The 26,511-nt window shown below is 43.9% G+C and overlaps 1 protein-coding gene and 1 non-coding gene across 5 annotated transcripts in view; one reads left to right on the top strand and one right to left on the bottom strand.

The window, feature by feature from the left end:
* Positions 1-25,306, top strand: part of PIP5K1A (phosphatidylinositol-4-phosphate 5-kinase type 1 alpha) — a 38,240-nt gene extending 12,934 nt beyond the window's left edge. For 3 of the 4 annotated variants that reach the window (XM_032397023.1, XM_032397024.1, XM_032397025.1), the window contains exons 2-15: positions 6,060-6,091; positions 7,854-7,934; positions 9,558-9,688; positions 10,130-10,247; positions 10,414-10,566; positions 11,697-11,996; positions 15,804-16,009; positions 16,790-16,873; positions 17,695-17,743; positions 17,952-18,036; positions 19,106-19,252; positions 19,453-19,582; positions 23,316-23,364; positions 23,649-25,306. In XM_032397023.1, the coding sequence (XP_032252914.1) occupies positions 6,060-6,091; positions 7,854-7,934; positions 9,558-9,688; positions 10,130-10,247; positions 10,414-10,566; positions 11,697-11,996; positions 15,804-16,009; positions 16,790-16,873; positions 17,695-17,743; positions 17,952-18,036; positions 19,106-19,252; positions 19,453-19,582; positions 23,316-23,364; positions 23,649-23,651 (1,568 nt within the window). In that variant the 3' untranslated portion in view covers positions 23,652-25,306. Of the gene's footprint in view, positions 1-4,418; positions 6,092-7,853; positions 7,935-9,557; positions 9,689-10,129; positions 10,248-10,413; positions 10,567-11,696; positions 11,997-15,803; positions 16,010-16,789; positions 16,874-17,694; positions 17,744-17,951; positions 18,037-19,105; positions 19,253-19,452; positions 19,583-23,315; positions 23,365-23,648 lie in introns of those variants that run through there. The other variant, XM_032397022.1, reaches the window with a different exon arrangement.
* LOC116627380 lies at positions 497-603 on the bottom strand. Its single transcript, XR_004298482.1, has one exon. It is a non-coding gene; the product is annotated as a U6 spliceosomal RNA (small nuclear RNA).
* Positions 25,307-26,511: the final 1,205 nt, after the last annotated feature.

Genomic DNA, 26,511 nt, shown 5'->3' with positions numbered 1-26,511 from the left:
GTTAGAGCTTCATCTTGATGCTTCCTTTTACCAGAGAAAACCTCTCAGAAAGAAGCCAACTCAGATGAAGAAGCTTGATTATCCAGACTTGTTTTCTTTTCTTCTGTGGTATTTTTTCCTTAAACTTTTAATTATAAAAATTTTCAGACATACACAAAGTAGAAAGAACAGTATAAAGAACCTCCATGTGCCCATCATCTAGACTCAGCAGCAATATTTTGTGAAGCTTATTGCATCTGTTCATCTTAATTTCCCCACTTCCACCCCCTGGAATGTTTTAAAGCAAACCCAGTCTTCATCTGATTTCAGCATAAATGCTTCAGAATGTTATTTCTACAAATAAGGACTGTATTTTGGGGGGAAAGGGAGGTAGGGACTTGTGACATAACACAGTAGCATCATCACATCTACAGAATAGTGGTTATTTAATTTCTCCTCTTGAGGCTCTTGTCTCAGAAACTTTTAAACTACTTTTTTTTTTAATTTCTTCTTCTTTTTTAATATGGAACCCTTCATGAATTTGCGTGTCATCCTTGCGCAGTGGCCATGCTAATCTTCTCTGTATCGTTCCAGTGTCAGTATATGTGCTGCCAAAGCGAGCACTATTTTTCTAATCAGCATCCGAACAAGTGTCATACATTATATTTGGTGGATCTATCTCTTAAGTACTTCATTTAATTGGTTCCCATATCCTGTAGTTTTGTTTTAAGGATCAAATTAGCTACATTTGTAACCTTTTAAAGTGCTATACAAATAAAAATTTTGTTACTGGAGAGAAATACCCTTTCTACAAAGGTATCTGTTCAGTTTAATCTTGCAGCCAGTATTAAGGAGAACTAGGAGAATGTGGAGATGCCCAAGTGATGGCAAAAAATGCAGAAAAAAATTGTGAGCTCCTCCAGGTCAGGAACATAAAACTCTCTGTCCATAGTGCCTATGCAATGTTCTGACATGTAACAGATTATCAGTTTTTGAATAATTGAATGAGGAGAGGGAGCAGAAATAATTCAGCATTGAACTGGTACTGAGAGGTGTTAAAATTGAGCCAATGAGGAGAAGCCAAGCTGTCAGCCTCCATACCCAGCCCCACCTTGGGTAGTGTGCTCTCTCTTTTGTAGCACATGCTACATTTCATGGTGTGGACTGATCATGTAGGAATTTTAATAATCCTTCGGAGTTTTGGCTTAGATGGGAGAGGCAGGTCTCTGATTTCTCAGGAGAAAGGATTTTTGCCAAGTAAAATAAATTTTAACATTAGAACTCTGCCCTATACTCTATTTCCCCATCCAAAAAGAGAATGATATATATGGATCGTGGATTTGGATTGTAAGATAATAATATATCCTTATCAGAGAATATTTTTCGCAAAGATGCTAGAAAACCAACTTTCTGCTGAACAATATTCTGGTCTTCTTTATTTTTTTTAAGATTATTTATTTATTTGAGGCAGGAGGGAATGAGCAAGGGAGGGAGGGGCAGACAGAAAGGGAGAAGCAGGCTCCTCGCTGAGCAGAGAGCCCAAGCTACCCAGGCTCCATCCCAGGATCCTGGGGTCATGACCTGAGACGAAGGCAGACACTTAACCAACTGAGCCACCCAGGCAGCCCCAACAATATTCTGGTCTTATTCATAGGGATGAATCTCATTTCCCTTGAACATTGACTGGCTGGCATTACCAAGCCCAGTGTGGCCATGCTGAGTTAGCCTTCTTGTCTTTTCTTTCTCTCTCCCGCCCTCCCTTCTCCTTCCCCTGCCCTTTGCTCCTCTTCCTCCTCCTTCTGTACTAATAGGAGAGAAAGCTTCATTATGAGGTGAACAGGTACAATGCTGTTGACTCTTCAGTCTCATGGACTTCTCCAGTAGAGAGTTTCTCATTGCGCGCCTGGGTGGCTCAGTCATTAAGCGTCTGCCTTTGGCTCGGGTCGTGATCCCAGGGTTCTGGGATCGAGCCCCGCATCGAGCTCCCTGCTCAGCGGAAAAGCCTGCTTCTCCCTCTCCCACTCCCCCTGCTTGTGTTCCTGCTTTCGCTGTCTGTCTCTCTCTGTCAAATAAATAAAATCTTTCAAAAAAAAAAAGTTTCTCATTGGCAGAGACTTGGACCAAGTGGTCCAGCCTTAGCAGATCATGTCACTCTGTTCTTCATTGGATTTCTGGACCACTTGGGTGTTAACAGCAGCAACATTGGTAAAACTCTAGGTATTTTTCTCTTCCCTTCCATTCTTCTGTGGTAGGTTGGAGCTCAGATTTGTGCCCCAGGAGCAAAACTTCAGGCAAGGAAGAGAGTAATAAGTCTTAGGTCTTTGTTCTCCTCCTCCTCCTGTGTTACTTGGTCTGATTATCATTATATTTTTTTAAAAATTTTATTTAGAGAGAGAGCGTGTGCATGTGTGCACATAAGCAGGGGGAGGGTCAGAGGGAGAGAGAATCCCAAGCAGACGCTGTGCTGAGCGGGGAGCCCCATGCAGGGCCCTGTCTCACAACCCTGAGATCATGACCTGGCTGACATCAAGAGTTGGAGGTATATGGGGCGCCTGGGTGGCCCAGTTGGTTAAGTGTCTGCCTTCTGCTCAGGTCATGATCCCAGGGTCCTGGGATCGAGCCCCACATCAGGCTCCCTGCTCAGCGGGGAGCCTGCTTCTCCCTCTGCCTGTTCTGCCTGCCACTCCCCCTGCTTGTGCGTGCTCTCTGACAAATAAAATCTTAAAAAAAAAAAGAGTCAAGGCTTAATACACTGAGCCACCCAGGTGCCCTTCTTCATCATCATCATCATCATCATCATCATCATCATCATCATCATCATTTAGATCCCGTTATCGTTCTAACTGCTTCAGCCATAAGTGTCCTTGGGATTAATCCCAGCTTTGCAGTTGCTGATAGCTAAGCAATTGGCACCAAAATTCCACTGAGTGAAGTCCTCTCACCCTGGTTCTGGGTACTTTGCAAGAGTGTAGCAGCCCTAGAGCTACATGTTTGTGGGATAAAACTAGGAAAGGTAGCAAAGTAGAGCTTTTCAGGGAGGTATAGGGCTTTCTTACTAACTCTGTGCCTTGAAATCACTTACCTGCCTCTTTTTTCTCCATTGTTTAACTTTATCTAGTGACTACTTATGTACAGAGAAGGTTATTTTCTAGATAAGACTGTCAGACTAGGACTGGATGTTGGCCCTTCTTGGTTCTGCCAGATCCCTTCCAAACCTTTTCCTCTGTGGTAAAAAAGGAAGGGATAGGCCAAACTCTGACCAAGGAGTCCAGAATCAGTGTTTGTCTTCTCAACTGAAAGCATACTGATTTTCTCAGTGAGAATCAGTCATTCTGTACTTGCATGTGTGCACTTGCAGGAGGGTGTGGTGGTGGTGGGGCCGCTCAGGGGTTTGGGAGGAGCCAAGTAATTTGAGATGCTAATTAAAATTCCTTGAAGGTCTAGGTAATTGAACATTAAACCTTTCTGTGAGCCCAACTTTGCTCTTGCTTTAGAAATCACATAGAAAGAATATATTTGTATAGCACATTATGGTCCATTTGATTTAGCTTATCACATCGAATCTTTACATAAGACTTTTTTTTTTTTAAGATTTTGTTTATTTGAGAAAGAGCGAGAGTGAGAGAGAGCACAAGTGGAGGGGAGGACCAGAGGAAGAGGGAGAAGCAGACTTCCCGCTGAGCAGGAAGCTTGATGAGGGCTTAATCCCAGGATGCTGGGATCACGACCAGAGCCAAAGGCAGACGCTTAACAGACTGAGCTACCCAGGCGCCCGCAAGACTTTTTTAATGATGTAGGCTCCACAATGTGGGGCTTGAACCGACAATCCTGAGATCAAGACTTGAGCTGAGATCAAGAATCAGATGCTTAACCGACCCAGCCACCCAGGGGCCCCTACATAAGCCTTCTTTTTTTTTTTTTTTTTTAAGATTTTACTTATTTGAGAGAGAGAGCACCAGCATGGGGGGATGCGTTGGGGGGAGAAGGAGAAGCAGACTCCCTGATGAGCAGGGAGCCTGATGCCGGACTCCATTCCAGGACCCTGGGATCATGACCTGAGCCAAAGTCAGGCACTTAACAACTGAGCCACTCAGGTGCCCGTAAGGCTTCTAATATAGGTTCATTTTTTAGTTAAGCATAGAGAACAGTTTGCCTGATCTAACAGATTTGAACCCAGGTCTTCTGATTTTTAAATAGCTCAGCATGTTGACTCCTGGCTAAAAGCTTGTAAGATATAAAAGGTTAGACCTTGGGGTGCCTGGGTGGCTCAGTCGGTTAAGCGTCTGCCTTCAGCTCAAGTCATCATCCCAGGGTCCTGGGATAAAGCCTTGCATTGGGCTCTCCGCTCATTGGGGAGCCTGCTTTTCCTCTCCCTCTGCCTGCTGCTCTGCCTAGTTGTGCTCGCTCGCTCTATCAAATAAATAAATAAAATCTTTTAAAAAAAATAAAAGGTTAGACCTTTTTTCCTTTGTTGATGGACACCTTAAATTTTATAGTAAGTCAGTAGCCGTTTTAATCATAAATCTGGGTTATCCTGGCTTATTGTTCCTTGGAATCTTTAGCTTGGGATTCCAGTACTAATTTACCTCGTTTTTTACCCAGCTGAAGTTGATCTAATTGAAGATGAAGCATCTATAAAGGGTGTAGATTATTGGGCTTTTCTGGTTTTCCAATTTTCTGGGTCATTTTATGCAGCAGATCTTCCTAACAGCTAGATGACATTTCCATTGCCTCCTATTTTGGGAAGAGGAATGAAAACCATCTGTTCCCCATTTTTTGCTACCCTGACTCAATATAGGGAAGGAAATTTTGCTGCTCTGCTTATCGGTAACAGAAATATTTGGTCTGTGGCCTCTGTACGACTAAGGGCTATTGTTACAACCTTTCCTCTGAGCCCAGCTATATTCTGAAATTCCAAGGGCCCTTGATTATTTGTCTTAAACAATCATAATTAGAGCTTCACCTTATTGCCCTTAATCCCATGTGTTGCTGCCTCATCAATAATCCAGTGTATACATACACTGGAACTGGGATCTTCCTGCTCAGGTGTTATTGAAGATCCATCCCATTAGGCTCCTCTTTTTAATTTTCTTTAATATGGCTAATCTTTATTCTCTTTGAATTCGTTAGAATTAGATTGAAGGTATATATCAGTAGTCTTTGAAGATAAAAGTCAGCATTTTCCAATATGAAGGGTGGGGGGACAGTCTGTCTTCCTGAGTGGTCATGTGTCTCCAATGTGATCATTGATGAAGGTTATGGGGATGGCAAACCCTTGATAATTGATTTAACCTTTCAGAGTAGATTTTCTACAGATACATTCCTTTAGTCACTTTGTAAACATATTTATCTTTCCTAAATTTAAATGGATAAAAGCCATAATACTTATGAGATTGAATCACACACTTATCTTACACATCTGCCCTGATTAAATATTTGGTAAGTAAAACTCACTTTAGTAAGTAAGTAAACGCCAACAAATTCCTGTTGAGTTTACAGCAGAAATCAAGATGAGGAGGTAGGGATGCAGAATCTTCATAATTTTGACATTGTATTTTCTCATCCTTAGCTGCTTTATCTCCATAGATCAACTCTTTACCTTTTTTCTGAAATAATTAATAGAGAAGTAAAGCACCATAGATATGCTCTGAAAGTTCTTACCTTTTTAGCTGTCCAGGAAAAATTATTAATCAAGCCCTAGACTCTCCAATGAGTCCTAGGTATTTCTTACGCCCTTTCTCTTTCAGCCATGGTATCAAATGAGACCCTCTTGACTCTGATGGTTAGATGTATCAAGAACAGATATATTTCCTGGAAAACAATATGAAGAATTGAGTAAGAAAAGGGACTAGAACAGGAATGGAATATGCATAAGGGTTCTGTGAGTATGGAGGAAGAAGAGGAAGGGATATTTAAAATCCCTATCCGAAAGGATTTAGTATCACAGAGCAAGAGGCAGGAGCTCATTGTCAGGTTTAGTTGGACTCAAACCCCAATTGTTTCAGTGTGCTTGATAGAAATTGTGGGCACTAGTGTGTGTGTGTACACTTCTGATTGTGTTTTGTTTATTCTTTTAACAGCATCAGGAATCAAGAGATCCATGGCATGTGAGGTGAGTTTGATACTGATACCGTATTTCTGAAACTTTAATTCTGGGATAGAAGGATACCTGTTTATGACATCTTTATTTTCCCCCTACTTGGATCTTGGAAGCTAGGCGGGATTCTTACATCTCTTTGGTAAGCTAGAGATTATACATCTGCTTTTTTTTTTTTTTTAATATTTATTTATTTGTCAGAGAGAGAGAGCACAAGCAGGGGGAGCGGCAGGCAGAGGGAGAAGCAGGCTCCCTGCTGAGCAAGGAGCCCAATGCGGGACTCGGTCGCAGGACCCTGGATCATGACCTGAGCCGAAGGGCAGATGCTTAACTGACTGAGCCACCCGGGTGTCCCTATATGACTACTTTTGTTGTAGTTTATTATAGATATTAATAATAGGTTTGATTATTATAATAAATCAATAGTAATTGATTGAACATTTTTTTAATGTATCAAATGTAGTGTACCAAAGAGTAAATAATTTAAGTATCCTTTATTCTTATTTAATCCGGTAAACACTCCTGTGAGCTAAGTACCATTGCTATCCATGTTTTACAGATAAGTAGAGTGAGGATTAGAGGTTCTGCAACTTGCCCAAGGTCACACAATTAATAAGGCTGGGATTAAAACCCACACAATCTGGCACTAAAGCCCACTCTTTGGTTTTGCTGTTACTGCCTCCTGGTTGCATAGCTTCAGTGAATTTGAAGAACTTCTTTTAACCAAACAGATGATGTTAGTTTTCTAAGTTTTTCTTTTCTGTGCAGAATATCTTCCATTTGCTTAACTTTCTTCTTCTTCAGTATTTCCCAAGCCTTTTCTTATTTCTTGCCTTTCTACGGGGTTTTGTGACAGGGTTTCAGAATGCAGGCCCCCTTTGGCCTGGGATTTTAGGTTTTTCTCTTAGAACCTCTTCTAAGATCTTTGAGATGATATAGTAAGGGTTTTCTGACATTTAAGGGCCTTAGCAAGAAGAGTAGAACTTGGATATCAGGCCCTAAGATCATGCACTCTATTTACACTGGCTTTTTTGCCTCTGGCTTATTAACTTAATGAGTACTGACATCATGAAGAATACCTTTGCGTCTTTTGTGCTTCATCTTGATGTGGGGAATAGCCTTCTAAGCTCCGCTCTACTGGTATTACTCCTACCTTATTTCAGGGGCAATCCTGTGGGTGGAAAACAAAGCCATATCATGTTCCCAGGAATCTCTTCAAGACACCAAGGGCTTTTCTTTTATCTCAGAGGACTCATCTTATTGCCTCAGCTTTTTAATTCCCGGGCTTGCAGTACTTGTATTTGCGAGCGGCTAGATCATTTTTACTGGTGAATGCACTTTGAGCAGGTAGTGTTCATGTCAGGTTGAAGGTTAGAGGGGTAGAAGTTTCTGAAGAAAGCTGGTGAAAAAAGAAGGGGTCTGTGGAACTACTTTTAACCTGTCTTGCTTTTGTGAACTAGGTTTGTTCTTTTTTGTGGAGCAGCTGTTTCATAGTTCTCTTGTTTCTACTTTTCCTTAATGTAACTCATTTTTTTATGTCCTTTTTTTTTAGGATCAAAAGTGAAATATGTGTCCCTTGGAATTTTCTGTGTTCTTTTAGCCAGTTAATTCATTGGGAAACAACACTAAAGATGTGTGGGTCTTGTGAAGATTTTATAAAATGTTCTTAACCTAGAACGGGTGGGTTGAGTGTTCAGTTTGTTTTAATGTACCGTCACGGTAGCTGTATGGTGTATACATGGGGATCATGTGCTAATTTTGACTCTTCTTTTTCCAGGTGCCTTATGCCTCTGGCATGCCCATCAAGAAAATAGGCCACCGAGGTGTTGATTCCTCAGGAGAGACGACATATAAAAAGGTGTGTCTGGGTGGAACCCTTTCATTTTACTCCAGGAGGGGATAGTTCTGTCCCCTTGGTATTATTCTCCACATTTTGTCTCATTTCTTGATATCCTAAGCCTTTGCACAAGAACTATCATAAAACTTGAACTTTAGAGTTTACTTTCAGTTCTGGACCACTTTGGGAGGTGCTCAGGCTTTCCAAGGGACAGTGTTCAACCTTTCCATTGCGCGTCTATACCTTGTTTGATACAGGGTGTGAAGATTTCTTGGATTCCTGTTTCTGGCCCACATAAATTCTTGTGTGTGTTCTCTGCCTTTTTTGCACTGTCAGGGGCCTGACCCTCTCTGGGAATGGGCTCGAGGCCCTTGTCAATTCAATAGATATTTATTGAGCTCTATTTATATGCTGAACATTGAGACAAAAAGATTAGTTTCTAGGCCTATTGGAGAGGCATACACTTCAAAATCTAGTTTTATATATATATAATTTGGAGGGGGGTAATCTCTAGCAGGGCACCTGTCTGGCTCAGTCAGGAGAGCATGCGACTCTTGATCTCGAGGTCGTGAATTTGAGCCACACATTGGGCATGGAGCCTACTTAAAATAAATAAAATAATTTCTGCCCCTAATATGGGGCTCAAACTCATGACCCTGAGATCAAGAGTCATATGCTTTACTGACTGAGCCAGCCAGGTACCCCTCTAGTTATCATTTTAGTGCCTAATGAGTACTGAGTAGAAATATAAGTAATTTAATAGTTGGTGAGAGTTGGGGATGAGGGAAATCATTAGAACAAAACTGTCCAGTAGAACTTTCTACAGTGATTGAAATGTGCTATAATCTGTGTTATCCAATAGTAGCTACTAGTCATACTTGAATGTGGCTGGTAAGACTGAAAAGGCAAATTTTCAGTTTTTATTTTAATGAACTTAAATAGCCATCTGTGGCCAGTGGTTAGTGTATTGCATAGCACAGATCTAGATGATGTGATATTTTCCCATATGATTGTAAGAGTGAGGCTTTTGAATTTGTGTTTTAACCGTAGTGTGATAATTTTAAATCTAAACACTTCTCTCAGAAATAATTTGAGTCTTTCATGCTTTCTTCTTCAATTAGGAACTTTTTTTATCACCCTGTCGTCCTTGGGACACCAGTCAGGCTTTCCCTTAAAGGACTGAAGCTTCTGTAGCCAGGTAGTCCATCAGAATATCAGTAAATTTTAGTTACATTCTGTATTTCTTGAATAAAATGTTTGGAGAGACCCAGATACTCTGCACACAGAAATCTTTGGAATGAGACTTAAGATTGTTCTCTCAGTACAGCATATTTTCCAAATGTTGATATGGAGAGCGGCTTCCAACTATAGATATGGATAGGCAGGAACACCTTGCCTAGCTGAGGCTGACTCAGATAGTCCTGCCTTTGCTACTGTGTATCTTCATACCCTTCCAACCTTCACCAGGCTTAACTGCCATGTAAAGCAAGAGGATGGAGGAATTGGATCGCCCTGGCTTGGTCTGAAGTACTAGAAGGGCATTTGCTTTTGAGTGCTGCTTCTGGCTTTTCCCTCCTGAGTTTTTATTGTTCTGATCAGATTTAATACTGGAAACTTTCCTCTCGTTTCTCTTCTATTTCTCAGACAACCTCATCTGCCTTGAAAGGTGCCATCCAATTAGGCATTACTCACACTGTGGGAAGCCTGAGTACCAAACCAGAGCGTGATGTCCTCATGCAAGACTTCTATGTGGTGGAAAGTATCTTCTTCCCCAGGTACAGAGGTTAATGTTCAGGGGAATGTCCTGGAAAGTGTGGCTTTTTCATATCAACCTCAGGCCAGTTTTAGAGGTTCAGGTCTAATTTAGGCATGTGCCCAATGTCCAGTCCTTAACTTGATCTTGGGGTGATATGGGAATAGAGAATTCGGAGAGCAGATGCTGTCCTTTGAATGCTTCCGTGAGCCTCCGGCCTGTGGAGTGAGCCCTAAAAAGCAATTCAGTGCAGTAGGTAGGGGTAGTGTGATCCCCTGTGCCATGTCTTAATCCCCATGTAGTGGCTTTGTCCCACTAAGTAACTGACTCATCTCATCCCTCTGGTTCTCTCAGAAGGGATGTACTGACCTGCCTTTGGGTTACTCTTGAGTGTCTGCCCAGGGTGGACTCCCTGGGTGACAGGTACTGATAAATTACAGCTTTTTCTATTTTAACCTCACAGTGAAGGGAGCAACTTGACCCCTGCTCATCACTACAATGACTTTCGGTTCAAGACCTATGCACCTGTTGCCTTCCGTTACTTTCGGGAGTTATTTGGTATCCGGCCTGATGATTACTTGGTAAGCTTCTGGTTCCCCCAGTATCAGAGGGATCCTCCCAAAAGAAGACTCTCTTCACAGTCTTGCTCTAATTTTCCTTTAGAACAGAATTGCATCTGTACTTAATTTCTGGTTGGACAGGCCCTGGTATTTCTGAACTTCTTGCTCTCTTCTTTCTGGGCCTCAGTACTCCCTCTGCAGTGAGCCACTGATTGAACTCTGCAACTCTGGGGCTAGCGGTTCCCTCTTCTACGTGTCCAGCGACGATGAATTCATCATTAAAACGGTCCAGCACAAAGAGGCAGAGTTTCTGCAGAAGCTGCTTCCAGGATACTACATGGTGAGGGAAGAGGAGCACTGGTCACCTCTGCTGCCCACTCCACTCCTGGACAAGGCTGGGGGGCTCTCATGGGGCGCCTGGGTGGCTCAGTCAGTTAAGCGTCTGCCTTCGGCTCAGATCATGGTCTCAGAGGTCCTGGGATCGAGTCCTGCGTTAGGCTCCCTGCTCAGCGGGGAGCCTGCTTCTCCCTCTCCCCATCCCCAGCTTGTGCTCTCTCTCGCTATCCATCTCAAATAAATAAAATCTTTAAAAAAGAAAAAAGAGACTGGGGGGCTCTCTTCTGCAGGTCAACACAACGTCAGCACTTAGGTCTTAAAGATGTAGTTCATTTTGGGGCTTTTTGCCCCATCTCTCTTGCCTCTCTGGGGCTAAAAGGGGTTTTGGTTATCTGTCTTCTTTTTTTTTTTTTTTTAAGATTTTATTTATTTATTTGACAGAGACATAGCGAGAGAGGGAACACAAGCAGGGGGAGTGGGAGAGGGAGAAGCAGGATTCCCACTGAGCAGGGAACCCGATGTGGGGCTCGATCCCAGGACTCTGGGTCATGACCTGAGCTGAAGGCAGACGCTTAATGACTGAGCCACCCAGGCAGCCCCCTATCTGTCCTATTTTAAGTGTTATTTGACTTAGACTGTCCTACCCCAAGTTGAAATTCAGTGATAATTTTGTTTTCTGTTCTTAGTCCTCCTACACTAGGGAATGAGGTTGGTTACTTCTCTTGATAGTACTCTACTCCATCTTACTCTGACTGACGGCTCTCAGAGCTTCTGGAGAAGTTAGTTTTGCTTTGCATCACACCCACAAGAATATACTATACTAAGGGCTTAGAGTTAAGACTTTTTCAACATGATCTTTTCTTAAACCTCTCTAAAAGAATATATCCATCATATATTGAGTATCCTGACTGATTACTGTATTGGAGGGTCTGTGGCTCAGCTTGGTGTGATCTGATTACTGAAGATAGATGTATTGGGAAATTGTAAACAAATATTATGTGGGCTTATGGGCAGATAGATTGTACCTGAATCCCATATAGCAGACAAAGAAGGTGGGTGGCAACTTTTACCCTTGAGTTTCACTGAAAATCAACTGACTTGCGCTCCTGCTTCTTTTTACTTTTGTGCCCTCAGAACCTCAACCAGAATCCTCGAACTTTGCTGCCTAAATTCTATGGACTGTACTGTGTGCAGGCAGGTGGTAAGAACATTCGAATTGTGGTGATGAACAATCTCTTACCACGGTCAGTCAAGATGCACATCAAATATGACCTCAAGGGCTCTACCTACAAACGGCGGGCTTCCCAAAAAGAGCGAGAGAAGCCTCTCCCCACCTTTAAAGACCTGGACTTCTTACAAGATATTCCAGATGGTCTTTTTTTGGATGCTGACATGTACAATGCTCTATGTAAGACCCTACAGCGTGACTGTTTGGTGAGTTTATCATATTTCCTTCCCTCTCAGATACCAAAAATCTCAGCCACTAAAACAGCTTATTGTTCTTAGGGTTCAAATCTGTATGAGATGGGACTCAGTTCCTTAGCTCTGTATGTCCCAGATTTTATTTAAAATAACTTTTACATTAGGTTATTGCTGAGCCTTTATATTTTTACATCCCGTTTATCCTCCCCCACCTGGCTTCATTTTCTTTACTTCTCCTAGGCCTCATGATCCTACAGTTTCCTTATTTTCATACCAGCACCATCATTCCTCAGATCTTGGTCCTGCCTGCCAGATTCAAATTTATATCTTGGAAGCTGAGTGCTGCTGAAGGAAATCACACACCTGTGTCTATTCTACCAACATCTCTACAGGTTGACGCTGTCCAGCCTCAGTATTTTTCACCAGTCCACTTCCTGTTCCTCTCAGCACAGGTGTCACATGATTGGCACTCTCTCCAAACCATTTTCTAACTTTTAATCCCCAGCCTTGTTTCTCAACAGACTACCTCACTCTTCTATTCCATACCACCCCCTTGTCCTGCTCCCAGCCCCAGTTTATAAACATGTCTACACTTACCCATCTTTAATCTCCTTTCTGCCCGATTTGGTGGCTTATTCCAGGTCAGTCATTTCTCAGGACTGCTTCTTTAGGGTTCTGTTTCACATCTTGCTTCCTTTCCCTCCCCTGGCTTCAGCCTCTACCAACTGTTTTCTTTCTGCATGCAAGCCAACTTTCATCTCTTCCATCTTAAGGTTAGGAGGATTTTTTCTTTTTTTTTTTTTTTTTAAGATTTTATTTATTTGACAGAGCACTAGCAGGGGGAGCAGCAGGCAGAGGGAGAGGGAGAAGCAGGCTCCCCGCAGAGCAAGGAGCCCAGTGCAGGGCTCGTTCCCAGGACCCTGGGATCATGACCTGAGCCGAAGGCAGACACTTAACCAACTGAGCCACCCAGGTGCCCCTGGAGTATTTCTTTTTTTTTACTTCCATTGTCTCCATGTAATAATGCTTCCATTTTTCCTTTTCATTTATCTTCTCCTATCCCTTTTTTTTTTTTTAAGATTTTATTTATTTGACAGAGAGAGAGACAGCGAGAGAGGGAACACAAGCAGGGGGAGTGGGAGAGGGAGAGGCAGGCTTCCCACAGAGCAGGGAGCCCAATGTAGGGCTGGATCCCAGGACTCTGGGATCATGACCTGAGCCAAAGGCAGACGCTTAACGACTGAGCCACCCAGGCGCCCCTATCTTTTCCTATTCCTGCCTCAACCCACTGTCATGGCTTTTGCTCTCACCCCTTCAGTTGAACTACTCTCCCTACTGCCCACCTGGGATGCCACGTAGAGAATATTTCTCAGTCCTTCCTTGCATTTTCTGCTGCTTGAAAGTTGGCTATTTCCATTTTCTTAACGTACCTTCTTTTGGATTTTGTGACACCTTTTCCTACTGATTTTTTTGCATCTCTTACTGTTTTTTTTTTCAACTGCTATTGTAGGATCGTCTTCCTCTACTCACTCCATAACATTGTCCATCCTTGTCCTTGGCTTACTCTGCATCTACTTGTAGGGTAATGCTTATTTTAGTTTGGCTCCTTTGGTTGAAAGGACTGGACACAGTAGAATAGAGAGTTGTTTTAAGAAACTATACATAAGAATCACTCCTGTGCTTTCTTCATCCCTTTCTCCACCAACCTAGCAAAACACCCTTGGTTGAGCTGCATCACCAAAGTGGGCTACTGGAACTGGTGAGAGTATACCCTTTTGCACCCTGTTCTGGGATGGAAAGGGGGTTGAGAACTATAGGATATAATCCAGGCTCCTTGGTGTGCCTGGGTGGTTCAGTTGGTTAAGCATCTGCCTTTGGCTTAGGTCATGATCACAGAGTCCTGGGATCAAGCCCCACAACGAGCTCTCTGCTCAGCAGGGAACCTGGTTCTGCCCCTACCCCCAACTTGTGTGCATGCATGCGCGTGCGCACACTCTCTCTCTCTCCCTCTGTGTCAAATAAATAAAATCTTCAAAAAAAAAAAAGAATCCGGGCTCCTTAATATGATATATCAGGCCTGTCATTATTTTGCTTCTATCAGCCTCTGTAATCTGCCACACCTGTCCTTTGCATTTTCTGTTTTAGCAGTATGAAATTATACCTCCCTGCACATAATGTGCTGTTTGTTTCATGCTTCCAGGCGTTGGAGTATTCCTTCCTTTATTTGTTTGGACTTATTTTCTAATTTATTCTTCATAAACTTATTTACATATCACTTCCTGACCTCCTCCATACTATCAATCATGTAAGCACTTCTGTTGTTGCATGTATTAGGCTGTATTGGATTTATTTTTACATTTGTTTTCTTTCCTAAATGATAATATTGTTGAGAACAGAAACTTTCTTGAGTATCTTTGTATCCCCATAAACAGGCACAACAGGTGGTAGGGCTTCAGTAAATACTGAACTGAATCAAAGCTGGTCATATAAAGTCCTGCAACACATATACTCCATCATGAAATGTACTTTTACCAGACGTTCCTTGTGGATTCTTTACAGCACAAATATGTATTCCACGTTCCCTTGAGAACATAATGCTCTTTTCACAAATAGAAGGAAAAAACAAACAGAGGGTGTTGTGGGCTAGGCAGTGGCCTAATATGTATTTACTCAAATAGAAGAAAGCTGAGTGAATAGAAATAATGAGTGACTAGAGGAGGTTAATACATTCTTCTCCAGGGAGTAGGAGGAGCAAAGGATAAGCCTATAGTTAACCCTGGAGGTCAAGAATAATTGAATCTTGGGGCGCCTGGGTAGCTCAGTTGGGGGAATGTGCAACTCTTGATCTTGTGGTTGTGAGTTCAAACCCCACGTTGGATATAGAGATTACTTGAAATTTAAAAAAAAAATTTTTTTTTAAGATTTTATGTATTTATTTTGAGAGAGATACAGAGATAGCGAGAGAGCTCGAGTAGGAAGGAGAGGGAGAAGCAGGCTCCCTGTTGAGCAAGGAGCCCGACGTGGGGCTCGATCCCAGGACCCTGGCAAAGGCAGACGTTTAACCGACTGAGCCACCCACTTGCCCCTAGGGATTACTTGAAAATAAAATCTTTAGGGGCCCCTGGGTGGCGCAGTCAGTTGAGCATCCGACTCTTGGTTTTCTCAGGTTGTGATCTCAAGGTCGTGAGAATGAGCCCTGCATCGGCTCCACCTTGAGCGTGGAGTCTGCTAAAGTTTTTCTCTCCCTCTGCCCCTCCCCCTCCCTATGTGCCCCTCTCTCTGTCTCTCTCTCAAATAAATCTTTAAAAAAATAAAATCATAAAAAAAAATGAGGGCACCTGGGTGGCTCATTCGGTTAAGCGTCTGCCTTCGGTTCAGGCCATGATCCCAGAGTCCCAGGATTGAGCCCCGCATTGGGCTCCTTGCTCAGCGGGGATTCTGCTCCCTCTGACCCTCCCCCCTCCCATGCTCTCTCTCTCTCAAATAAATAAAATCTTTTAAAAAAATTTAAAAATAAAAATAGGGGGCGCCTGGGTGGCTCAGTCGTTAGGCGTCCGCCTTCGGCTCAGGTCATGATCCCCCAGGGTCCTGGGATCGAGCCCCGCATCAGGCTCCCTGCTCAGCGGGAAGCCTGCTTCTCCCTCTCCCACTTCCCCTGCTTGTGTTCCATCACTGTGTCTCTCTCAGTCAAGTAAATAAATAAAATCTTAAAATAAATAAAAATTAAAAAATAATTGAATTAGGAAAGCTGTGAGATCCTGAAATGATCCTCATACCTCCCAAGGCTCAGAACATGGTTTGTTTTTTTCCTTTCATTAGGTGCTGCAGAGCTTCAAGATAATGGACTATAGCCTCTTGATGTCGATCCATAACATAGATCATGCACAACGAGAGCCTTTAGGCAGTGAAGCACAATCCTCAGCTGACACTCGCAGACCAGCCCCCCAAAAGGCTCTCTATTCCACGGCTATGGAATCTATCCAGGGCGAGGCTCGGCGAGGTGGCACCATGGAGACTGATGACCAGTGAGTGGGCTCAGGGGCACCAGGAAGGAGAGCATAGACACGGCATTTTTTTTTCTTGAGGAAAGGATGCAGCTCCTGGCATCAGAGTAGCCCCGATTCAGCAGTTAAGTTGACAGTATTAACACTTACAGAACTATAGAACAAGCCGCCTTAAGAATGTAAAAGGAAAGGAAGAGGGCTTAAGTTGGGGATCTGTAGTACATCTGGGAAGGAGAACTATTTAAAATTAAAACATCTTTCAAAAAGAATATATTCAGAGTTTTAGACACGTCTGCATATTCTATTAGAACTTCACCAAAAGTAATTTACTATAGGCAGCTTTATGGAAGGAGTCTTTCTTACCATCATGGATCTATCTATCAAGGAATTGTATTTACTGAAGCATCATAAATGTCTTGTAAGTGGTTTCATTTTTAAGGTAGCCTTTACTGTGACTCTAAAGAAGAGTGTCCTAGTGGGTGTGAATTAGAATATGAGAGTACTGAGGAAGTTCAGAGTTATCTGAGCGTTTCCAGTGTCGCTGAGTGTGACTTTAGATTTTTTGGTGGAATTGGGGTCGGAGAGGCAGGCAAGTGAGACTTGGAGAGAAAGAGGTTATAATACATACTCCAGAGTGGCTCTTGGAGTTGGAGGAAGGTTTTCATTCTTCCCCAGTTTATGGAAGATGGGACAGTTACGGTTAGGTCTCAGTTCCCTGTCCTGATCTGACTCAAGGTTAGGAGAAACCCTTGTGCTAGGCCAGAGATTTTCTTACTGTTTTCTTCTTGTCTTCCGGAACAGTATGGGTGGCATCCCTGCCCGCAATAGTAAAGGGGAAAGGCTGCTGCTTTATATTGGGATCATTGACATTCTCCAATCTTACAGGTGAGGAGCATATGGATCCCAAATGAGGGGGCAGAGTGGTTGCGGATAACCATTCACATTTCTCCTTTAGATGGGTTTGTCACTCTTCCTGAAACAGGAACAGAGTTGCATTCTAGCTGCTTACCTCATCGGGTTTCAGATGGTGGTTTATTTCGTTGATTTTGCCTGTCTCCTTGACTTCGTTACACTGCCACCTTCCCAAACGTAACGTATACCTCTGTGGAGAGCTGAGTCAGTTCTCAGAAGCACCAGGGTAGAATACACCATCTCTCTGGCTCTTTGTGAAAAACCTGGGAGATGAGTCATATTCCACATTGGGATACAGCTGGAAACATGTTCCTCTTTTCCTCGGAGGAAAAACAAGAGGATCACTGTGTCCTATGCTAAGTATTAACCTATGGAACTGAGGCAGTGAAGTGATAGGGAGGAGCTGGAAATGCTAGATCCAAGTTTTACCCCTGTAAACAGGTTTCAGCTACTAATGACTGGACAGTCCTTGGTTGACTGTTTCAGAGTATTATCATCCAGTTTTAACTCCCCTGTTCCAGGCATGTGCATCTATCCCATCATTTCTCCTTTTGCGATAAATGTTCTTGTCCCTGACTTGCCAGGGACATACTAAGTTCCTTTTTTCCATGGGGGAGGTAATTAACTTCCCTAGAAATAGCTTTGATCTCCATCCTGAACGAGCACTACTGTGTCTGTTCTTTGGAAAGCCAGTTTAATAGAGGGAGTGCTTTCCCAGCTTCTTTAACTTCATAAAAGAGAAAACTGTCATTCATTAAAAATTCTGTGACTATGTGACACATTTTTCTTGGCAGGTTTGTTAAGAAGTTGGAGCACTCTTGGAAAGCCCTGGTACACGATGGGGTGAGTAGCAGTTTGCTAGAGGCTCTCCTCCTGCCTCCTTCAGTTCTGATTTGCCCCCTCAATTTCTTCTTTCTTTCTTATTTCATTTGTGGGTTCTACCCTTCTGCTAGGGTCTCAGCCTAGAGGAAAATGGCCCTTGGACTAAATAGTGATCCTCTGGCTGGGCCTCCCCCTCTTTACCTCTGCAGCCATCTCTTCTGCTCTGCAGGACACTGTATCGGTGCATCGCCCAGGCTTCTATGCTGAACGGTTCCAGCGCTTCATGTGCAACACAGTGTTCAAGAAGATACCCCGTAAGTGGCTTCTACCAGACGACCCCCCAATGACTCCCTTACTCCAGGAGATGGGTGGGCAAGACACCTCTGTCAGGGAACTGCCAAAACCTCTTCTGCTCTACCCACATCCCGTGAGAGCTGCTGCCTGTCTTTATGTCATTCTGTCTGTCCCAGTGGTTTCCGAGTTGCTGCTTTTCCCCTGGCTCTCCCTTCGTGTGTCATTGAGGTGAGGGCATTTCTGGGAAATTGGTGGGATTGGGGGAGGGGGGAGGAAAGTGTCATTGTGGGAGTAGGATCCTATGGCATAGGCTGAGATAGAGCCAGACTTACAGACAGATAGGTGAGGATGTTACCAGTGTTCTGTTTTCTCTTCATATCCCCAGTGCCAAGGACTTCTCAGACTAGGATCACAGGGTTGGAGAAGCATATACTGATTTCTGCTTAGCAGTCGTTCTTACTCTCTTCCCTCAACTTTCTTGGTTGGAAGGTGCCAGTATTCTTCTTTCCCAGCCTTCCAGTGGTGCTGCCACTGGCAAATTTCCAGCTCCTCCTTCCCGCCGCCTCATCATAGGCCTCCATCGCCCCTCGGTGCGGCAGAGGGGACTTAGGCATGCCAGACAGTCTTAAGAAACGTGAGGAAATCCCCTCAAAATCTTTTCAGCGTGACATATAAGCAAGTGTAAAGTATCACGGTGCTGTGTGCATGAGTGCTACAAGGATGCAGAGTGAAAGGGTCCTCTTCGTCCGCTTGAACTGGAGGATGCTATTAAAGAACAAGGGAGTGACGGAATGGAGGACATCTCATCCGGTGGAAGCAAAGCCATGGAGGTTGCGTGTAGCGGGGGCAAGATATGTATGTGTCTGCTTTCCTCTAGGTTCTCTGCTTTCCAAAGTGAGGTGAACTGAGATGCACACCCTCTCCTCTGAAAGAGTAGTTCGTAGAGCCTGTCTTTGTTGACATTAGTCCTTCTTCCCGCTTTGCAGAGCACCTTTGGGTTTGTGTTGGGGATGCTAGTGATTTGTATCTATGTCTTGGTGACGGTTTCTCAGGTGGGTGCTAAGTAGGCTTTCTCTTTCCCTTTTGAAGTGAAGCCCTCTCCTTCCAAAAAGTTTCGGTCTGGCTCATCTTTCTCTCGGCGAGCAGGCCCCAGCGGCAACTCCTGCATTACTTACCAGACATCGGTCTCTGGGGAGCACAAGGCACAAGTGACAACCAAGGCGGAAGTGGAGCCAGGTCAGCGCCAGGGCTGGGGTTCCCATGTGATTGGGCACTCCCTCCCTTCCTTCTGAGCCCTATCTTATCTGCCTAGGATCTCTACTCCCTGTTCCTATTCAGGAAAAGCCAGGTTGCTACATTTTTTCCCCCTGTATTTCCCCCACCCCATTTTGTCTTCTTTTTTATTTATTGATTTTCTTCCCTTTTCTTTTTTCCAGGCGTCCACTTCGGTCGTCCTGATGTTTTACCTCAGACTCCACCTTTGGAGAAAATCAGTGAGGTCTCAACTATTCCTGACCCCTATTTCTCACCTGTAGTTGGAGAGACTTTGCAAATGCAAACTACAAGGTTGGTTCCTTGGCCCCTTTCTTCATATAATCTTTTCATCTCTCTCTCTTCAGGTCCTTGGGAACCTCCATAATTTTGTTTTTTTCAAGAGATCATTGTTTGTCTTTTGCTCTTCACTAGATTTTTCCAGGTTTACTTTCCTTTAGCTCATCTTTAGTGATTTGGAGAAGTGTGTCAACATCTCTGCATCTTTAGGGGGTGTGCAGACTATTTTGATAGTCAAAATACGCCCCAGCTAACGCTTTATCTCCTGGTGAGTTAGGTGAGAATTCTCAGCTTACTTTGTAAGCCTGGAAAGATTCCTGGGCAGTGAAGAAAATGAACAGTCAATCTTGTAAAAGGATCCATTCTAAAGATTGTGATTTAATTTTGTTACATGGTGTGTTGAGTATCTATTCCATCATAATAAATTAACCCAAAACTTAGTGGATTAAAATAACAAACACGTATCATAGTTTCTGTGGGTCAGGAATGTGGGTACAGCTTAGCTGGGTCCTCTGGCTCAAGGTCTTTTGAGGTGTTAGCCAGGGCCTCCCATCTCTTCTGAAGGTTCAGCTGAGAGGCTTCACTTCTAAGCTCATTTATATGCTTATTGGCAGGATTCAGTTCCTTGTGGGTTGCTGGACAGAGGGCCTTAGTTCCTTGCTGGCAGTTGGCTGGGGGCCTCCCTTGGTTCTTTGCCACATGAGCCTCTCCTTAGGACAACTCAAAACATCGCAACTGGCTTCCCTCGGAGTGAGCAATTGAGAGTGCATGCACCTATGCAGAATTCATAATCTTTTTGTGACCTAACCTCAGAATTGACATCCTGTCACCAGTACTGCATTCTAGTCACTAAATCGAGCCCACACTCACAAAGAAGGGATTCCACAAAGGTGTGAATACCAGGATGCAGAACTCATTGGGAGCCACCTCAAAAGTGACCTATTTCACAGTCCATCTTCTGGCCCCCGATGATTCCTACCCCTCTCTCTGCGAAATGCATTCATTTGCTCCCATGGTCTTCAAAAGTCTCATCCCATTGCAGCAGCAGCTTAAATTCCAGAATTTTGTCATCTCAATTAGGTCTTGGTTTGGAGGAGCTCCCCAGGTATTATTCCATGAGTACAGTTGCTCTGTCTTTGGACTTGTGAAACTAAAGAGAGCTGTTTTCTCCCTACACACCCAGCAGTGGTGAGGCAGTAAGTAGCCAACCACTGAACACAGTCCTGTGCAGAAAGAGTGAGGGAGGCACAGAGCTGTCACTGGTGCAGAGCTAGGCCCAAATCCAGCAACTGTTGGAGTTGCTTTGATCAGGGGAAAAGCTTGGGAGTAATTCTCCATGACTCTCGACTCCACCCTTTGAAATAGTGGTTTTGCTTTTTGGGTCTTCCTTTTTCATGAAAGCTAGCATGTGTTTACAGCTGAGTAGTTTACTCAGCCTGCTTCCTGCCAGTACAATTTTGGGGTCCAGCGGTTTCTTCATTTTGCACTGTGTCTGTCCCTTTCAGTCTAAGCTGTGAATGTTTCTGCTGTTACGATGCCCTCAAAGATTTTGTGGGCCTCCCGTGAGTCTCACTGGAATTCAGTCCCCTCAACAAAAGCCACACCCACAGATACCTTCTTCCTAAGCCCTGTGCTTCTTAGAGATCCTGTTAAGTTGAGAGGATCTGGGTGACATTAATCTTTTTGAATGGCCTTTTGTATGATCGAATAGTACTCTAAGGAACCAACTTTGATTTTTCGGAAGTCTTAAAAAAATATTTTACAGTCATAACTTGGCTTTGTCTCTAGACCACATTTTCCTGGCAGTGCCCAGGTTTTATGCTTGCTCACAAACTGTTTCTTAATTTTATAGCATTGTTTGCTATCTGCTGGAGGGCCTCAGAATTTTCAAAACCATCAAGTCCTGGCAAGTCCTTTTATTTAATAGTCCTTCCCTTAATTTTTTTCTTCTCATTTTACTATAAGCATTAAGAAGGAACCAGGTGGCACCTTTAGCACTTTGTTTAGAATTCTCCTTAGGTAGATCACCCAATTCGTTAGACACATATTCTGCTTTTCACTTAACTGCATATGACATTGTTGCAAAACTTTGTTCCACTGCATTACAGGGATCCCCTTTCCTTCAGTTTCCCGTAAGATTTTTCTCACTTGCCTTTGAGCCCACACTGGCAACTCCCTCATTCAAGTCTAAATTCTACAGTATATTCATGGCACTTTTAAACTTTCACTAAAATGCTGCTTAAAGCCCACTTCCCTCTTCCAAAGCCACTTCCACTTTTCAGTTTTTTATTTATTTTTATTTTTAATTTTTTATTATTATTACTTTTTAAAGATTTTATTTATTTGAGAGAGAGAATGAGAGAGGGAGAGAGCACATGAGAGGGGGGAGGGTCAGAGGGAGAAGCAGACTCCCCGCTGAGCAGGGAGCCTGATGCGGGACTCAATCCCGGGACTCCAGGATCATGACCTGAGCCGAAGGCAGTCGCTTAACCAACTGAGCCACCCAGGCGCCCCCCACTTTTTAGTTTTTTAAAAAGTTCAGTAGCACTTTACTTCCAGGTACAAAAATTTATATTATTGTATAACAAATTACCCCCAGCGTGGCATCTAAAAACTACAAACATTTATTATCTTAGATTTTATGTAGCTTAAATATCTAGGAGTGACTTAGCTGGGTGCCGCTGGCTCAGGGTCTCTCAGGAGGTTACAGTGAAGCTGTTAGTCAGGGAAGTAGTCTCATCTGGAGGCTCACCCCGGGGGAGGATCGACTTCCAAGCTCACTTATGTGGTTGTTGGCAAAATTCGGTTCCTTGCAGGCTGTTGGCCAGTGGTCCTCCGTCAGTTACTTGTCACATGCTTTCTCCATGTGGCAGCTAGCTTCCCTCAGAGCAAACAGTTAGAGAGAGAGCTCGAGCCCAAGAAGAAGCTAGGTAGGGTCTTTTTTTTTTTTTAAAGATTTTTTTTTTTAATTTTATTTATTTGACATAGAGAGACAGAGAGAGAGAGGGAGCACAAGCAGGGGGAGTAGGAGAGGGAGCAGCAGGCTTCCTGCTGAGCAGGGAGCCCGATGTGGGGCTCGATCCCAGGACCCTGGGATAATGACCTGAGCTGAAGGCGGATGCTTAACCGTCTCAGCCACCCAGGCACCCCTAGATAGGGTCTTTTTGTAACCTAATCTCAGAATTGATGTTCCATCACCTGGCCTGCATTCTGTCCTCTGGAAGAGAGTCATTAAATCCAGACCGCATTCAAGAGGAGAGAATTACACAATGGCACAAATATCAGGCAACAGTGATCACTGAGTGCCTACCACACCTGGGAATTGAGGACAGAAGGGGAGGGTATTAGGAAATATTTTTGTAGTACTCAAGAAGCTAAATAGTTGATTAAATTAACTATTAATTAAAACAACATGCTTCTAAGTCTGGTAGTTTCTTAGCCTCTTCTTTCTGACAGAGACAGCGAGAGAGGGAACACAAGCCTGGGGAGTGGGAGAGGGAGAAGCAGGCCTCCCGCAGAGCAGGGATCCCGATGCGGGGCCCAGGACCCTGAGATCATGACCTGAGCTGAAGGCAGACGCTTAACGACTGAGCCACCCAGGCGCCCCAGCCTCTTCTTTCTGAATCCTAAGTTGATCCTGAAGTGAAATATGGAGAAGCAGTACGATATCTGACTTGAGAGGATTGTCCTTTCTCTTCTTTATCTTCTAATTCTTCTCTCTGCCTCCATTTTTTTTTTCTCCTGTTAGTTCAACCCTTTTGGAAAAGCCTGAAGTTGCAGAGTCAGAGTTCACCCATGTGAGTGTCTGGGATGTGGGGGAGGTGAATGCTTTTATTTGAAGGGTATAAAGAGGATCACTGATGGAGTGGAACAGGGAGTTAATTTGCAAGGTTAGAGGGACTGGGTGCCCTTTTAATCTTGCCTTTTTAAATTTTGTGGGGACCTTGTACTTGGAAGCAGAGGATGAAGTAGAAGAAAACTTAACTGCCAGTCAGGCTGAAATAAACTTGAATTCCATTCCTGCCTCCTCATTTCATACTCCACATCCTTAACTTTACACCCTTTCTCTTTCCCTTTCCAGTGAGCAGAAAAACTCGGAAGACCTGGAACAAGATTCTACCAGCTTGGTGATCCCAAGAAGCCAGCCCTTGCCCCAGCAATGCTGAGTTTTCTTCTTCGTGGTCATCACAAAAGGAGTATAATGGAGGCGAGGGGAGCTCTCGGTCTCCTTTCTGAAGAAGAACCTCTTCTCCTTCCCCTTCCTGACGAATGGGCATTGGTGCCTTGGACAGTTGAGGACAGCAGCATCTTCTCCACTTCTGAGTTAGGGGGCATGACTTTTCAAATGGCCAGCCTTGGCTTCCACAACGGAATTGTTTTCAAGCCCCCATTCTTCCTGCTGGAAGTGGGGTTGCTGGACTTGGTGGTTTTCTTCCTCTTCACCTACCTTTCACCGGGAGCTGGACTCTTAACTTCCTCAGGACAGACTGGCTGGCACATTATCTCCACCTTCGCGCTTTCTCTGGAAGAAGACCCTTGTAATCTTTGTAAAGGTTTTGGGGAGTCAGGGTGTTAAGCCAACTCCCATCTTCCTTTTTTTTCCTTAAAAAAAGGAAAAGAAAAACTAGCACACAGCACACAGTTTGAAGCCAGACAGTGTCAGATCAAAACTGCATCAGTGTCGGGAGAGATGCCTGTTTGTGGGGTTCCCTCAGAAGAGCCCCCTGGTGTTTGAGAAATGGAACTATGGAACTGCTTTGCCAGGAACAGCTCCTCTTTAACTCCTCTCTTGATGAATTTCTTAAGGCTGAAGGAATGGAGAGAGCGGGACATGGGGTAATCTTTACCCCTTTTGTTGAAACAGTAGAGCAGTCATGGGACCAGAAGATCAGAGCCCTTGCTAGGCGAGATCCTGCTTACTGCCAGGCCATCACAATTATTACTGTTTTGCAATTGGAAATGTATTCTGCTTGTTTTTCTAAATATGAAGACTTAATCAAATGAATTTGGATCCTTCTCAAAGGGAGGTTTCTTCCTTGCTCTTCCCACCTTTTCCGACAGCGTTGGAAGGAGGAGCTGAGGTGCAGAGGGGACACCTGTGTCCGTTTAACAGGCAATCTGTATCTATGAGGCTAGAGAATATTCGCTTAGACGCACGGGGAGCCAGCAGATTCTTGCCTAGGTGAGGTCATTGCTGTGCCACATGCCCTGCTCCCTCTCATGCAGAGAACTCAGAAATGGGAGCTGTGTAATCCGTCTGTCCCCCGTCTCCCAAGAGTTGCGGTTCCCCACCTGATCCTCCTTCTGTCTGGGGACTAAGGAGGCATCTCAGGCAGATTGTTGAATACTGTCCCGTCTCCATCCCGCCCGACCTTGATAGTAGGTTAGCCCGTCCCCCAAGTAACTGTCTATATTAGACACCCCCAGCCAGTTTCTGGCTGCCTGTCTTTGCTGCCATGTTCTTTTTTACAAGAAGGAAAGAAACAAGTCTTGCTATTTTTTTTTCATAATTTACTATTTATGATGTATTTAAGTGTTTTATTCAGGACAGAGTTCTGTAGGGAGTGGGAGGGAATATTTGAGGGAGGCTGGGTCTTAGGGAAGGGAATGGGGGGGAATCAACATTTTTATGAAGTGTCACTATTTGCCTCCACTTTGTATTGTTCAGCAATGGCAAATGCAATATAAAAGTGATAAATATCTGGTTTTAATGTATTAAACTTTCATCAGTTATTTAGACCTCTTGTTTCTTCCTAATTCTTTTTCATACACCATCTGCTCCACCCTCCTGCCTCAGCTCGGGCTCAGTGTTGTTTGCGGTGCCCTGAGCAAATGAGTCCTCGCCAGCTGCCTTCAGTCTGGTGCAGGCCGGTGCTGGCTTCATTCCCTACCTTCCAGGCACCTCTCCACTTGAACAACTTCAACTTGACAAGGAAAAGCCATGAATGAATATAAAGACAATTACTGTAGGTCTGTTGCCTAAGTGGCAACCTACTTTGACGGATTTGGGAATCCAAAGCTCAAAGTCTTCCTCAAGTTTAGGAGGAGAGGAGGAGGGACAAAGCAAGCCTGAGATCATTTGGCCTTTGGATTCCCTCTTTCCTTCCCCTGACCTGGTGCTAAGGTGTCACTTAGAAGACCACAGAGACTGCTTCCCTCAATTCTGTTTTCCTCTTCTGTGAGGTGGAGCTTAGTTATTAGTTAGGCTTTTTTACTGTGATAGGAAACTAGTCCAAAGAGGGGGTGCTTGTTCTAAGGTATGCGGGTAGGGAAGTTTGGAGAGAAGCAAGTTAACTAGTGTTCTTTCCACAGCACTATTCCTTATCTTGTTAAGATCATTCTACAAATATTTATGCAGCAACTAATGAGCAATTCACTGGGTAAGTTGGAGGTCAAAAGAAGTAATTGACCTTCAAGAGTTTACAGGAAGAGCACATACATACTTATGTGTACACAAAAACAACATTTTAGATGGATTATAGTTAAGGATACCAGTTCTCTGAGAGAATGGTACAGAATATATTAGGTGGAAGAAAATTTAGAGGTTACTGTGGACTAGAAGTGTTGGAGAAAGTTGCACATGAACCCAAGGGCCTAGAGGTACGAGAAGGGTCCTTGTTTTGGAGAACGAGGAAAAGCCCACAGTGGAAGCAATGGTGGAGGAGATCTGAGTGAGAATCTTGGAGTAGGTATAGGTGGAGGCCACACAGGAAACCCTGATCGCTAAGCTGAGGAATTTTTTAAGATTTTATTTGAGATAGCATGAGCAGGGTGAGGGTGGGCAGAGGGAGAGGGGGAAGCCGACTTCCCACTGAGCAGGAAGCCTGACCTGGGGCTCGATCCCAGGACCCTGGGATCATGACCTGAGCTGAAGGCAGATGTTTAACCAACTGAGCCACCCAGGTTCCCCTAGCTGAGGAATTTCATTTTGTTTTTTTTTTTTT

Source organism: Phoca vitulina, unplaced genomic scaffold, assembly GCF_004348235.1.
Source record: "Phoca vitulina isolate PV1807 unplaced genomic scaffold, GSC_HSeal_1.0 scaffold96, whole genome shotgun sequence".
NCBI classification, from domain to species: domain Eukaryota; kingdom Metazoa; phylum Chordata; class Mammalia; order Carnivora; family Phocidae; genus Phoca; species Phoca vitulina.
This window is presented reverse-complemented; position numbering and strand designations above follow the sequence as displayed.